Source organism: Mixophyes fleayi, chromosome 10, assembly GCF_038048845.1.
Source record: "Mixophyes fleayi isolate aMixFle1 chromosome 10, aMixFle1.hap1, whole genome shotgun sequence".
NCBI classification, from domain to species: domain Eukaryota; kingdom Metazoa; phylum Chordata; class Amphibia; order Anura; family Limnodynastidae; genus Mixophyes; species Mixophyes fleayi.
In genome coordinates, this window is record NC_134411.1 from 14,523,790 (window position 1) to 14,539,973 (window position 16,184).

Genomic DNA, 16,184 nt, shown 5'->3' on the forward strand with positions numbered 1-16,184 from the left:
GGTCTGTGTTTCTCTGTCCTAACAAAAAAACAATGATAGGGATAATTCTTGTCGACATGTAAAATAGTTACCAGACATTTTTAGGTGTGGTTCACAATCACATTGAATATTTTAAAATGATTGGGCTATTAATTCTCTGTTTGTCTAAAGATTTTTAATTGAACAGTCAATAATGTATATTTCAAATCTTTCTTTTTCTTACTATTATTAATATATATATCACAATCAATGATCAACTCTAATTTTCACAAATCTTTACTCCTACACTCTAGGGTTGCAATTTGAAGAATGCTTCTCAAAGTTTCTGCTAACACTTCAGCTCCACACTTTAATAGACATATATCTAATGCTCTGCTATGTCAACATATACATATATATATACATACATATACCCATATAATGTGACATTTTAGCCACATCTTATGCATAATAATCCTTAAAAGATTTACTATTCTTTAGCTTAATCATGAAAAGTTTATATTAATCAACTCACAGGAGAAAGTACATAATTAGCAATACAATGATATTAAATATTAGTAATTTTAGTATGATCAAAAATGTCATTCATGCACAGCATTTAGAATTATCACAAAATTGAACAATGTCCCTTAGGCATGGAAATTTCCAAAACCCATAAATTTCTGATAACCTAACAAATGTGTTTTTTTGTTAAAAAAAAATTTAATTTACAGTTAACTATTTCTGATATACTAAAACAGCCCCTGCACCATCTATAGATTATTTCTGGTATTGTAGCCACTTCCTATTAAACTATTTGTATTGGGATAATTCTCAACTATTTTATTGTTATCCTGTGTCTTTTCAGACATAAATGTTTCAGAATCACCTTGATCAGATTCAGGTGACTGTAAAACACTTTTTTTTTTATCAGTTCTTAGCCCTTTCACTCTGTTAAACAATACTTCAATATGCCAATAACTTTGTTTTCTGGTTTTTCAATTTCTCAATTCCTGTTTACACATTATCCAAAATATTTTTATCAAAGGACCATGCACTTGGAAACTGCTTATTGCAATGATTAATCATATTCATACAGCCTTACGCAAATCACTCAAAAAACACATTTTTGTTCTGTAGCCCCGCAGTTCTACAAACATATAACTTCTTTTTCTATCTAAACCTATGGACAATCTTTCTCATACTTCACTGAGGATTTATCCCCTGCAGTACATAAATCGCTTTTATTTTATATTCATATTTATTTTAAGAACTGGACTCTGCAGTACGCAAGTCCAATTTTCTCAAGTTGAATGCATCCCGCAGTGCGCAATCAATCGATAGTGGTCCCGCAGTTCCACTATCCAGAAAGTCCATTAGGCCTCACGTCTGAGAGATAGCCTCAATCTCAACACTGTATTCAGTGACTACGTAGATTTATTAACTCTTTATTTTATCTCTTAACTTCTCAACACTCATTAACACACACTCATACTCAGATAAGCAGTTCACAAAGCAGCTTCCCCTGAACTCAGGCAAATATTTTATATTGCCTACATTCCAATAACAGAAATACATATGATGTACTGTTTAGCAAAGTAGCAGACAGAAAAATGTAACACTTTAAACTCCTACTTTTAAATTCTAAAACAGTTACTATAAACAAAAATATTAAGCTAAAAGTTCTCATTTCTGCAACACAAATTTCATTGGAAAAAAACACACAAGATAACCAGTCTGCAATCTATGATTTATTGATACAAAGATACAAGTTTTTCTAGCTTACTGAATAAATGAATCCTATGTCATAAGCATACATTAGTCTATGGGATGCGCTGCTAATTAACTTTCTCACATATTCTTGAGGTGTTTACTTTCTCCCCCTTCTAAGGACAGATGAGTCTATTGTTCTTATCTCAAGGGAAGCTGGAGGTTTATCTCCTGTGCCTGTGCCATGTCCAATGCCATGGGCACAGCTCCCCCACTAAAAGCTAAAAATGAAGCTACTTATTGTTCTCATATACATAACTTCAGGAGTTCTCTATATCAGCTTAATCTCAGGGCCATGGGCTCACATCTTTTAAAACTTCATATCAGAAGAAAAATGAATAATCTCTTTTAGCAAATAATATTTCTATGTGAGTTACAAAATATGGCTGAACAAAGGCTTTATGAGGCCTTAACAAAAAATCATATTTAACAGTTGCACACTGAGTTTCCAGGATAATTGGTTTCTGCATTTGAAACTTCAGTTCTCAGAATCAAAAGTTCTTTTTCTTCATCTGTAAAGTGGTCCCAGCTACGTAATCCAATGTTTTTTGAGTAGACAGTAATATGGCAGCCCAGATTTAAAAGACTACCAAATGTGCACTTTTCATGAGCTGTTGCCATGATTGAATATCTTTCTGCGTCTCCCTCTCTCTTTCCCTGGGAAGTTTCAGTTTTGGCCTCTCTAAAGCCAATCCCCTTCCAATCAGTTTCTGTTTGTTTCTTTTCCTGTATGGGAGTTTTCTCCCATTGCCTCAGCTTAGTTCACTTTTTTGGTATGATTTTTAACAATGTGTAAATTATGTATGTGGTACACCAGTAATCGAACATCAACTTCATTATTTTTTTTCTGGCCTATGAAACAGAGTACCCTGCTGATTTTTTTATGGTAGCAATGCATACCTTTTTTAAACCCCCCCCCCCCCCCAAAAAAAAATGGGATCCTTAGGGGCATATTCAATTCTTGGCGTTATAGCCAAAAATCTCGCGGCGCGTGCACTATTACCGTTATTGCGTAATACCGTTAAAGCTGTCTGATAAATGAAAATTATTACCTCATGTCCTGCTGATTGGAGAGTTTAGCACAATTCGTGGCAAAAAGTACAAAAATCTGAACCATACAGCTAAAACCTCATCCCGGAGCCACCCGACACACTCATACCAAGATCTGGCTTTCAACGTGTTAAGCAGAAGCAGCAGAAACTGTTGATTAACATAACAGAGTTCACGCCAGGTTCAGCGGGGACTCCAGCACCAGCACACCGGACAGCTGACGCCATGCCCGGCGCAGCAGCCTATACATCATCTCACTGGGGTAGGTCCACCGAAAATCTGACGCCATGTCCAGCACAGTGGGTGGGGCATCATCTACGGCTGAAGCCATCTCCAGCGCAGCCAAAAGGTCATTCATTGGATTACAGGGGAGGGTGCACAAAAAAAGCTGATGCCCCGTCCAGCGCAGCCAGCGGTGCATTTTCTACGGCTGACGCCATTTCCAGCACAGCCAAAAGGAAATTCATCGCATCATAGGGAAGGTCCACCGAAAAGCTGACGCCATGTCCAGCGCAACAGGCGGTGCACCATCTTCGGCTGATACCACGTCCAGCACAGCTAGCGGTAAGGACGTAGGTAATGCAAATATTAAGGTTAGGGGGTGTTTATAAGGATCGAAGGGCTTAGGTTACAGTTCAGGAGATGATAGTTCATCCGAATCGAAGAGCGAGCAGATGTATGAGTCGTTGAAGGAGCAGTGGCACGTAGTAAGGGATAATAGGAAGAAGAAGAAACTAGTGGGCCCCATGGTGGATGCGGTAAGGAATAGACTTGTGCAGGTGGAGACTGGAGTCGCAGAAAGAAAGTTTGCTCGTACAGGGAAGCGTAGCTGTTGGTTGTGAGTTGAGTGCAGTGATGGGACATTTGCCAAAACACACCAGGAAGGAAACTGAGAAGGGTAATTTTGTTGATCTATTTACATTAACTGAGGTGGGACTCAAGGAAAAAAAGAGGGAGCAGCGCAAGCAGATGGGTACGAAACTATATATAATTGGCTGAGCAGGATGTTTGTGTACTCTGGTTGTTACATGAGGGCATTCCCAGGCAGTGCAATGTGTATGCTAAAGTACACAAACTTGTGCAAAAAAATCTCAATAGATTCTCTACAGAATGCCAATTAAATTGCCTTGCTAGTATGTTGAATAAGAATAATTCAAAGTTTCTATACTGTATCCCTGTTAGTGTCACTCACTTCCCAAGTGATATCAAACTGAAAAACTTCTATATAAAATACTGGGCGCATAAGTAATTGCACCTGCATGCGAGTGAACTTTTATATTCTTTTTACAATAAAGGTGAAAAACGTACTGCACCACAAGTGGTTTCCGCTTTTATCTCCTCTCTTATTTATGCATACCATCATATTGAGGACGATCGAGGGAGAAATGGAACGCAGGTGCAATTACTTTGCTTCAGGTGCAACACAATTGAACATGGACATTTATTGGAAAGTGGGTATATGAATATAACATTTGGACAATATACCACATTTCTTCTATGTCTTTGTGCTACATGGACATTAATAGCATTACTTTGCAAATATTGAATTGTTTTTCATATATTTTCATCGATTTATATATTTTTTGATGTAGTTCTCTATAAGATCTCAATAGTGAAGGGATCCTCGTTTTATCAATTAGAGACAAATAAAAGCAGATTTACAACCCCTTCATGTCATTCCCCTCCCTTATGCGCCAATCTTTTATATTGTTTCTTTGTTCATCATATTGGTAGACAACAGGCTTCTATCGTTTAAGACAATGGCAGCATCCCACCCCTTTTCCTTATCCCTTTTAGGAGCGCTTACTGATCACTCCATCTTCTGTATTTTTAAAAAACTTCTATACTAGTTCTATAGAGGGGTTACAGAATGTTGTCACTTCCGGTTTGTTCCAGGCGGTTTTTTTTTTACTTTGATCAGTTTTAGTTAAAACACTGGAGGCGGCAGTGTGCCCCAATCACCCCTCCCCCTAGATCCGCCCCTGCTTGTCTCAAAATATCTCCAAACTCGAAACCTACATTCTGCACAAGATCTGCTTCTCTTATCCACTGTCATTACATGCTCCCATTCCCATTTACAGGACTTTTTTCGGGCTGCACCCACTTCGTGGAATTCCCTCCCTCACACAATAATACTCTTGTCTTCAAACCTTTAAGCATTCTGTGAAAACACACCTCTTTAGGCAAGCTTATAATATTCCTCAACCACCCTCATAAGCTCCCTAGTTTACTCTATTACCACCCATTACACAGTTCACACAAGACTACAAGCCTGACCAACATTGCTGTATGATTAGATCATATGGCCCACTAGGCACTTTTTAACTCTGCATTCTGGCTGAACCAATAATGAATACATGGAACTTTACCTCATGCATCAGACTCTCATTGTTCTATAGATTGTAAGCTTTTGAGCAGGGTCTCTTAACTGTCTGTTACCCATTATTGCTTTATTACTGTGTGTGTCCCCAATTGTAAAGCATTACAGAATTTGCTGGTACTATATAAATATTGATAATGATGATGGGCCAGCAAATGAGTGAAGCGAAGGGTGCAGGAGTGCTGGGAGGGGGAGCAGGGGGCAGGGGCGGATCTAGAAAATAGTTCTACCTGTGACGATTTAGGGGGGGGAGATTTAGACACCACCCCCTTTTTGATACCTAAGGCTGCCTACGGCTGCACAATATGTGGAGGTCCGTTCGGCAGTGACAGCTAGGGAGAGTGTGTTACAATCAGAGCAGCCGGGCAGCACACTGTCTCTGCTGAACGGACCTACACATAGTGTGCAGCCGCTGGTAGCAAGCCCCCCTGGATCCGCCACTGGCAGGGGGAGAGAGGAAAGGCAGCTTGAGAGACAGTCAGATATGACATGGATCAGATTAATTACACAGTAACATCGTAACAGAATGAGAAGCAAAGTTGAGTGATGGATTCATGAGGCAACAAAAGAATGTGTAAGTAACAGTGACAGCATTGTGGTGCTAAATAAATAAATAAATGGTGATGATTATGATGATATCATGATATAGTAAAAACAACTCTGTAACGCATCAATGGATACAATACAAGGGTGAATATATTGAAGTGTCCATGAAGAAACAGAGCTGGAAGATGAGTATTCAATTCCCACAAGTTCAGGTAAAAATGCATGAATTTCACTTAACATGTATGTGACCCCAAAACTACAAAAAAGCCACCATCAAGCCACTTTTGTCCGCCCAATCTCCAATGACTGCCACCAGTAATGATCTGTACACAAAGCATCCAAGTGTAACGTTGACACCTCAAAAGACAAACGCTTCTAAAACGAAAATGTATACCTTTGCCACTGGGCAATATAATTCAGACTTTACACAAAGTACACATATCCTTATATCCCTGGGAGCTAGCAGATAAAATGTGGGTGTACATTTCTGGGGTGCACTAATTATTAGTATTAGCTTTGAGAAGAATTATGGAAACAAGTTTTTTGTACTGTTTTTCTTATTTTTGCTAATTCTTTTTCTTATACAGGTCCATAAACTAATAAGCTATTGTTTACAATATGACACCATATCTGTCCCCAAACACTGTGTTCTAAAATATTGAAATTCCTGCTGCAACAAATGCAGATCCACCTCTACTAACTTAAGAGTTACATTGAGCTCCAGGTAATTATCACAGCCCAGCTAATGCCAGTTTCCCAAACAAGTGTAAAATATGCAGAAGTATGAGTATTATTACAGGAGGCATTGCTGGGAATTATAGTTCTACAACAGCTGCAGCCATAGCTAAACATAACCATTCTTTTCTATGGCTTACCGAAGGGGGCGGGGTTACTGGCCGTATCCAGGAAGTGACGTCATACGCGTCCTTAGAGCAACAAGATGGCGTCCAGAGGTGAGGAATCGGGGGAATGGCCAATAGATAACGTTGTTTAATGACAGAAAAACGATATAATTAATCTCAGTGTAATTATTATCGTACGAGGAGTCACATAGCTGAACACACACCCTCGTTGTACAAGCTGTACATGTTGGCAGCTGCTTGGTATCACCTCACCGTCTGTCTGTGTTTTCTTTACCAGGGAGAAGACGCGGAGTTGTATCCTTTTTCCATTTGCTGTGAGAAATAATGGACATGTCAGCAAATGCAGAGCATCACCTATGAGCTGCCTGGTGCAACACGTACACCAGGCTTAGACAGTCTGTGTCTTTCAAGCTGCTGTGGAACTACAGGTCCCACCATACTAGTTACACAGCAGATGGAGAGACACGGGTACTGCTATGTTCTACTATGTAGGAAACACAGCTCTGAGTGGCTGGCGCTATTCTCAGTGAGGAGCCCCCTTCATAATCATGATGTAATATATACATTTAATATATACTTATTGTATTAGTGCTGACAGCTCCTATATCTCTTAGATATCTGCTCCAGGCTGCAGTATAGGCTGGGGTCTCACCAAACTGGTGCTTGTGGGTGGGGGTCCTTAAATAACAGGGAAGACCGTAGATTGGTAGTTCCTTTAAAATAAGTCAAGAACTTGAATTTGGAATTATATGCGAACATTATTTTAACTGAAAATAGAAACAATAACCAGAAATGTGTTTGGGCTTAGATGTTATCATGATATATGCAGTTTATTTAGCTTATATATCTTTTAATATTTTAACAGTCAGTTGTCACAAAATCAAAAAGGTGGGGAACCACTGCTATAGAAAGACACTTTTTATATTAGCTGACTTTTTAGCTGATTAGTTTTATGAACATTAGTACAGAATTCTTTCCTGCTAAAATGGGAACTACATTTGAAATATATTTCCTTTACAAGAATAGCTCTCCTCCACCCCATTAGAAGTGCTCTTCTTTCTCAATGGCTGGTACTGTGCTTCCTACTTCCTTATTGAAACTCTCATATTTATATATAAAGGTAAGCATCAATTTAAGTTTCTTTATGGCTGTTAGTATTGCTCATATGTTATATTGTTATTTGTCATGTAACTTTACAGCATTTATTGAATTTAGCAGCACAATTCAGAGCTATGTGCATGATGGAACTCAATTTCTAACATTTGAGTCAAGTTTTCATGGACTTTAGAGGGAGGAGCTTACAATACTTTTAATGGAAGAAGTGTCACCCTGGCTTCTCATTATCCATGAAATTCAGGGACATGTTACTACTAGACATATGTATCAATGTTCAATTGTACATTAGGCAGAAGTGGGGACTGAGCAACTAAACATTATGACAATGTAATAATATTATAATTTTATTGAATAATGAAACACTTCACATTGAAGTCATTTTTCCACAATGAGCCATAATCTTACTTGCCAGTAACTACATGCTTTCTCTACATCTCTGGTACACGGGCTGAAGTTAGCAACTTCCCCCAGGTCAGGGGCAGGCTGGGCTGGGGAGCATCTGCCCCCTGGGCTGGTCCCATAGAGGGCTATCTTGGGCTGGGTCAATGGGCCACCAGCACTCTTTGTCCTTTAAAATAGGCTGCTGAGTTGAGTCTTGTCCCCCGGGCTGAACTTTGCCAGCCCTCCCCTGCCCCAGGTCTTTGAATTACTGTACCTATCCCAATAGACAGTGGGGATGGGATGACTCCACCAGAGATTTTGGCAGTGTATTACACTTGCTATTCAGAAGCAGGTATTAAAGGGGATTCATATGCAGAGATTAAAGGGAGGGTCTCCAGGGCGAGCACATACAGCTCCCCAAATGGGTGAGTTGGTTTCTGTGTACATGTTGGGTATATACTAATTAGTAGGGGGGAAAAAACTTTAAGTATATAGAACACTTTTGAAAACACAAATTCTTTAAATCCCAGCTTTCCATATTCCCAAAATGAAGAAGAAACCATAGTGTGAATTTCATCCAGTATGCAGAGCGAAAGCAGTATTGTCAACATGGGGAAATGCATTATGAAAGATGGGGACATTGCCAGGGACCAGTCATCACTTCTGGAAATTAGGGAAAGATAGCAACTTCACAGTGATTAACAGCACTTTGTAAAATCAATAAGGTTTAATGTAGCCCAGGGGGTAAATGTATCAATCTCCGGTTTTGTCAACTCGCGGGAGTTCGGCGAGATGACAGCTAAAATTTAAAGGGGCGCTGCCTTATAAAGGGAACTTTCCCTTTACAAGGCAGCGCCGCTTTAAATTTAAGCTGTCATTTCGCCGAACTCCCGTGAGTTGACAAAACCGGAGATTGATACATTTACCCCCAGACAGTTAAACATCATTGTTGAATGGCTGTAAAATATGCTTGGATAGGTAATATCCTATTAGTTCATGAAAACAGATGTCTCCAAGAGCTGGCATGTAAGTTTCACACAGAACTCTGCCTGATTCCATTGTGTTATCACTTACTTAAATAAACTGATGGAATCTGTGCAGTCTTGCTCAATATGGGGCAGTTTTTATTTTAAGGCGGTACAAAACATATATAATCCTCAAACAAATCTAAAACAAAAATTGATTTTAGTTTTTGGGTGTACAGCTAACTGTCTGATTAGTGTTGTGCATTTAACACTACAAAACGTGTTTCTTCCTTTGATGCTGAACATTTGTAAAGCTCACCAGGCACAATATCTGATATACCTGTAAATAAAACAAACACACTAGGATAGTAATCGAGACATGCTGGATTTAATCATTCACTATTTTTTTTTGTTTTATTTGACCATAGGTCTAATTTTACCCTACCCTACATCTAACATCGTATTGGAAGCGGTGTTGCTTTTTCTCTATCTTGGCATTGAAGTCACACGATTGTTTCTGGGTGAGTAGTTTGTATAAATGGTGCGTTTCAAATTATTATATCTGTATTGCATAACGTCAGAAAGTAGACAATACATCCATATGCCAGATTATCAGATTATCTCAACAAGGGTATTTTGAAGGGGGATATATAACCAACGTAAGTTTGTAGTAGGATTCATTTTACACAGCTTTTATACAATTATAGCCTGTTAATTTGTACATTAACAATATATTTCTATAGAATGTAAAAACACAAGCTGCTGACCATTGACTGTAGGATATTGATAAAACTACTAGGTCCTGAATGAGGCTGATACTTGATGATGGAAGGAACGGTTGCTTGGCAGACTGCCGGGACATTGAAGAGGTGTAAATGGAAGTTTTTCTGATGTGGTCATTAAACTTTAATTATACATCCACAGCTGTGAGCTGGATCCACAATCAGTCCTAGATCTCCTCACAATGGATATTTTAGAACATTAGCACACTGTAAAAGCTATTATTAATTCATTACACTTTCAGCACCATCAGGAATAATATATTATGTGATTGTTTGATTACGGTGGCTTAGTGGTCACAGCACTGGGGTCATGAGTTCGATTGACAGCCATTTGTTCTGAGTTTGTATGTTCTCCCTGTGTTTGCGTGTGTTTCCTCCGGGTGCTCCGGTTTCCTCCCACACTCCAAAAATATACTGGTAGGTTAATTGGCTGCTATTAAATTGACAATAGTCTCTCTCGGTCTGTGTGTATGTTAGGGAATTTAGACCGTAAGCTCCAACGTGGCAGGGACTGATGTGAGTTCTCTGTACAGCGCTGGGGAATTAGTGGCGTTATATAAATAGCTGATGATGATGACTATACTATGGTGTAATTATATGCAACTCTTCAGCAAATGCATAGCAACTCTGCAACTATTATTAAATATAAACATACATCATCATCATCATTTATTTATATAGCGCCATTGATTCCGCAGCACTGTACAGAGAACTCATTCACATCAGTCCCTGCCCCATTGGAGCTTACAGTCTAAATTCCCTAACACACGCACACAGAAAGAGACTATGGTCAATTTTTATAGCAGCCAATTAACCTACCAGTATGTTTTTGGAGTGTGGGAGGAAACCGGAGCACCCGGAGGAAACCCACGCAAACACGGAGAGAACATACAAACTCCACACAGATAAGGCCATGGTCGGGAATTGAACTCATGACCCCAGTGCTGTGAGGCAGAAGTGCTAACCACTTAGCCACCGTGCTGCCCCACATGTGCATATGCTGGAACTTCTGGATAAAGTAATTCAGACACACAGACTTGAACGGGGCTTATTGTGAGCGGTATCGAATATTCCCCTTGTTGGGTGATAATAATTACTTTGATGTTATATTCTGTCTCTGATCAGTGTAATACACTCCGGAAGAGAAGTTCCCACAGAAGAGAACCTACACCTAGGGGAGATGTCCGTAATGTGGACTGAATCAATATTCATGTAATGTCTAGGTTCACTAGGAAACTGTGATATCACTTAGAAACTTCATGAGCCATATTTAGCAGTCATGACTAGTACTCATGAGACACTACTGATAGGCTGCAATTTCATGAATAGGTGCTCTCTGAATTGTGTTACTCACAGATTTTAGCATTTGATCAACTATGTAATTTTTATTTCTGTTTTTTAGGATGCCGTGGTAACCAATGTGAGCGTAAGCTCCCCCTGGTGGTTAGCGTTGGTCTAACAATTCCAGCTGCATTGCTTGCACTATACTTCCTGTTCCTTCAAACGTACGCTTTGCGGCTTGAGACAGTATTGAGCTGCATTCTCCTGCTGTTCTACGGTCTAGAGACAATTCTGAGTTGTGCCGCTCTCATCACGTTCTGCAGGTAATACCAAATGATGCATCTGACAGTTTCTAGTGGGATAAACACTTGTAAAATGGGATCTGCACACCAATTTTAATGCACATATATGCAACTTTTCATAGCGGATAACCATTCAGGAACAAAGTCCCCTTTATCAAGTGCATCTTTAAGCTGCATATATGCTAACCACTGTGTCTCCATGCTGTATTAAGCACATTATTATTAAATAGTGTCACAGATAGCAGGATGTGAGGGCCCAGCAGGCTTGTGGTCCCAGACAGTCGCTCCCTTTGCTCTGCCCAAACATCACCTCTATGTATATAACAACTTTACTTTCTTGTTCCCTTTTGTAGAGAACCAACTTATTGAGTCTCCAAGACCCATTCCAGGATGACTCTTCATTCCTGAATGTCCCATCTCTGTTTGCTGTGCAAATCGCAGGAGCCCTGGGCTTCTATCCAGGCTCTTATTCAGTGCTATAAAGTGACTCCTCACTGCTGGAAAAAAAACTTGGTTTAAGCACTGAATAGCAGCCTCTGCTCATGTGTATTTGGGAGGGGGCGGTGTGTGTGCGTGTGAATATTCTACTCTGTGACTTGACAGAAATAAAAATAATTTTTTGTATTTTATTTGGGGAGTGTGGTTATTTATCATATTTCACACATAATTGTCACTTGTCTCTGTAACATACACAAACAGTCAAATCAAATCTTGGTCAAGGAAATTGTTTTACAGTGTTATTTCAAGCGTCATGCACTGTCATTGCTCCAAGTTGTCTTCATCTTTACAGGTCAGTTGACGCTTCTTTGGCTGTTCCTGATTTGATTGAATTTATCACTTTTAGTGCCTCATTCTGGTTGTGTCCATTTAACATTTTTATGTTTTTGTAATATTGGAATGATCTAGGGAAAAAAGGGTTTTATAGGATAAGCACAAATATATAGCTTTGTTCATATTATACATGCACTACAAAACGTCAAACACTTTGGATTAATTCAGCTGACCACACAGACGTTGCTCTAGAAGATTTTTTTTGCATTTCATGATACGGCATTGTCAGGAAGAAGCACAGACGTGTATATACGTTTATGAAACTATTTTTAGTTGAACAAATAGAACACCGATGTTTTAAATTGTCTCAAAATGAGATATTGACAGAAATGTGCAGTCTTAAGAAGGCACAGGGACGTTCTGGGACATACAAGGTAGACAAAAGAAATGCAGACATGAAAACAAAATATAGAGTTTACAATCTAATGCGGCGGTTCCCAAACTGTGCGCCGCAGCTCCCAGGGGTGCCGCGGCGCTGTCTCGGGGTGCCGGGGGCCAGCCATAAAAAAAACAAACAGAAACACTTACCAATGCGCGCGGCGCCGGGACCCAGCATCCTCCTCTCTCACGCAGCTGTCATATCAGTAACAGTTGCTGCGTGAGAGAGGAGGATGCTGGGTCCCGGCGCCGCACAGATTGGTAAGTGTTTCTCTGTTTGTTTGTTTTATAGCTGGCGCACGGCAGAGAGGGCAAAGTGAGAGATGGACAGAGGAGAGTGACAGCGTGTCAGGAGGGGGACAGAGGAGAGTGACAGCGTGTCAGGAGGGGGACAGCGTGTCAGGAGGGGGACAGCGTGTCAGGAGGGGGACCGCGTGACAGGAGAGGGACAGCGTGTCAGGAGAGGGACAGAGGAGAGAGACAGCGTGACAGGAGGGGGACAGAGGAGAGGGACAGCGTGACAGGAGGGGGACAGAGGAGAGTGACAGCGTGTCAGGAGTGGGACAGAGGAGAGGGACAGCGTGTCAGGAGGGGGACAGAGGAGAGGGACAGCGTGACAGGAGGGGGACAGAGGAGAGTGACAGGAGGGGGACAGAGGAGCGTGACAGGAGTGGGACAGCGTGACAGGAGAGGGCGAGAGGAGAGTGACGGGAGAGGGACAGAGTGACAGCTTGACAGGAGGGGGACAGAGGAGAGTGACAGCCGGGGGGCAGAGGAGAGGGACAGCGTGACAGGAGTGGGACAGAGGAGAGGGACAGGAGAGGGACAGAGGAGAGTGACAGGAGGGGGACAGAGGAGAGTGACAGCGTTTCAGGAGTGGGACAGAGGAGAGGGACAGCGTGACAGGAGGGGGACAGAGGAGAGTGACAGCGTGACAGGAGGGGGACAGTGTGGCAGAGGAGCTGGGACAGAGGGCAGAGGAGCTGGGACAGCTTGTAGAGGAGCTGGGACAGCGTGGCAGAGGAGGAGGGCAGAGGAGCTGGGACAGTGTGGCAGAGGAGCTGGGACAGTGTGACAGAGGGCAGAGGAGGGGGACAGCATCAGAGGGCAGAGGAGCTGGGACAGCGTGACAGAGGGCAGAGGAGGGGGACAGCGGGCAGAGGAGCTGGGACAGCTTGACAGAGGGCAGATGAGCTGGGACAGCGTGGCAGAGGAGGGGGACAGTGGGCAGAGGAGGAGGACAGCGTGAGAGGGGCAGTGGAGGGGGACATCAAGACCAGAGGGAGACAGCGTGACAGAGGGCAGAGGAGGGGGGACAGCGTGACAGAGGGCAGAGGAGGGGGGACAGCGTGACAGAGGGCAGAGGAGGGGAGACAGCGTGAGAGGGGGCAGAGTGTCTGGATGCAGAGGGGGCATTTTTGCATACAACTAAATAAGCATTTCTGTCCTGACCTAAATACTTATTACAATTTTTTGACCCAACTACTTCTAAAACAGGACTGCTCGGTAATTATTTTGGAGGGGTGCCTTAAAAAAATTATGGAGACTCTAAGGGTGCCGCTAACTGCAAAAGTTTGGGAACCACTGATCTAATGAGATAAAGGCACAGCTGAGACAATAACAAGTGTGACTTGGACTGGAGATAGGGACTGTTGTGAGGGCGTACAAGTGTAAGAAGTATATTTAGGCTCTAATAAAGAGCGTATAAAGAAGAGAAGGTTGGGGAAGAGTCTGACCAGACTTGGTAAGGAATTCCATAAGTGGGTAATGGCAGGGGAGAAGTTTTGTAGGTGGGAGTGAAAGGAGGTTATGAAGAGAGGTGAGGTGCAAGTCAGAGGTTGATCTGAGGGAGAGTATTTTGTGAGATGATTTGAGATGTATGAAGGGTTGGTGTAGTTGAGGATGAGTAACTTAAACTGGACTGTGGAGGTTATGGGGGAGACAGTGTTGGGATTTGCAGAGTGGAGCAGCAAGAGAGGAAGATCAGACATACACTGGCAATTAGGATGGGTTGAATTGGTAATTAGATAGGTGGGAAGAATGCCGGTTAGGACGATGTTGCAGTAGGAGAGGCAGGAAATGATAAGAGATTTGGTGGGCCATTGGGTAAGAAAAAGGGCATATTCCAGTGTGGAGGTGATGGGATAGAGAGACTGGATGTGAGGAATAAGGATGAGGATGGAGTCAACTGACATCAAGGCAACAGGCTGGGAGACTGAAGACAACCGGAGCATGTTGGCAGTGACTAAGGAAGATACTCTCTGTTTTGCACAGCTTTAGGCAATGTTAGGACATCCATCTGGGTATAGAGAGACCGTTGGACCCATGAGATAGTAGAGGAGAGGAGGGTTAGATATGGGGGTTGTCAGCTTGGTTAACGACGGCCTCCTACTGATGTACTCATAACACATTTTATTTTTTGCATTAACACTGCAGCATTTCTGTGTATGGAGTTTACATGTTGCAGCTATGATCTCGCACGCCTATGACATCAGCAGGTCACACTTATTTCAAGGAGTGGGTTAGAGATGTCATAGGACAGTTGGTAGATTCATTTCAGTTCATTTCAGATAAGTATCCTCAAAAACCATACGTTTTATATATAACGTATATAATACTGTTCATAATGAATAATATTTAAAGTGCAAGTACAGTCTATGGCATCTTAATGCAGAAGAAAGCAACTTATGACTTTCCAGTTGGTATAGGTTGTCTAAGCCTGACTTACAGTATGACAAAAAGACATTATAAATACATACTTGTAGGGGTTGATTTGGGCAGATTGTACTTCTCTTGGTTCCAGAGCTCTGCTCTAGATTAGAGCTGGGCAGAACGTGCTCACCTTACCTTTAAATGTTTAACTCGTGTTGAATTTCAATGGACGGTTCATATGGTTTCATGCACTCTGTAATAAAGTTAGCAAAGTGTAAGTGACGCTCTACTGGATAATAATATACAAGGTTTGTGCAGAGAAGACACATGATTGTAAGTGATGGTGGCATCATAAAGAGAACCCTATATATTAAGCCAGTGTATTGCTAAGCTAAATGCTATATACCTGTAATGAAGTGGATGGGATGGGATCAACAAATCATTTCTTATGTGTCAGCATACAGCAGATGAACAATTGACACAATCAGGCTTGTATGCAGGCCACGGAAGACTAAGGCAACTTTTATTATACTATTTATTTCACCAAGAGGGAACAATCTTCCTATTAATGCACAAGTTTTAATTTGAAGTTAAACAAGCATATAATAGCATATTCCTGTGGCTGCCTTCACTACTACTTAGTGCGCCATCATCTGCTGCATGTTTAGTCAGGGCCTAATTATCCATTAGGCTGCAGCCTAGGGGACAAGGATTTCAGGGGGTACAAAATTGTGACAAGGAGAAGTATAAGCTGAAATTTGCTTTAAAATAGAAGAGAATAGAAAGCGTGAAAGAAATATGTGGTAAAGTTTTAATCTTTACATATTCATATGGTAAGGGCTAAAGACAATGGGGTAGAATTTACTAAGCTGCGGGTTTGAAAAAGTGGGGATGTTGCTTATAGCAACCAATCAGATTCTAGCTTTTAT

At 41.4% G+C, this 16,184-nt stretch overlaps 1 protein-coding gene and 1 long non-coding RNA gene across 2 annotated transcripts; one reads left to right on the top strand and one right to left on the bottom strand.

Annotated features, from left to right (window-relative positions):
* The first annotated feature begins 6,590 nt into the window (after nt 1–6,590).
* On the top strand, nt 6,591–12,023 carry TMEM216 (transmembrane protein 216). Its single transcript, XM_075187924.1, has 6 exons — nt 6,591–6,657; nt 6,845–6,861; nt 7,594–7,687; nt 9,458–9,550; nt 11,214–11,415; nt 11,748–12,023. Exons 1-6 carry the CDS (start codon nt 6,645–6,647, stop codon nt 11,761–11,763), a joined length of 435 nt encoding a protein of 144 aa, XP_075044025.1. The 5' UTR covers nt 6,591–6,644; the 3' UTR covers nt 11,764–12,023.
* Nucleotides 12,007–15,905, bottom strand: LOC142103752 (uncharacterized). Its single transcript, XR_012679429.1, has 2 exons — nt 15,451–15,905; nt 12,007–12,296 (listed from the first exon to the last, which is right to left on the bottom strand). It is a non-coding gene; the product is annotated as an uncharacterized LOC142103752 (long non-coding RNA).
* Nucleotides 15,906–16,184: the final 279 nt, after the last annotated feature.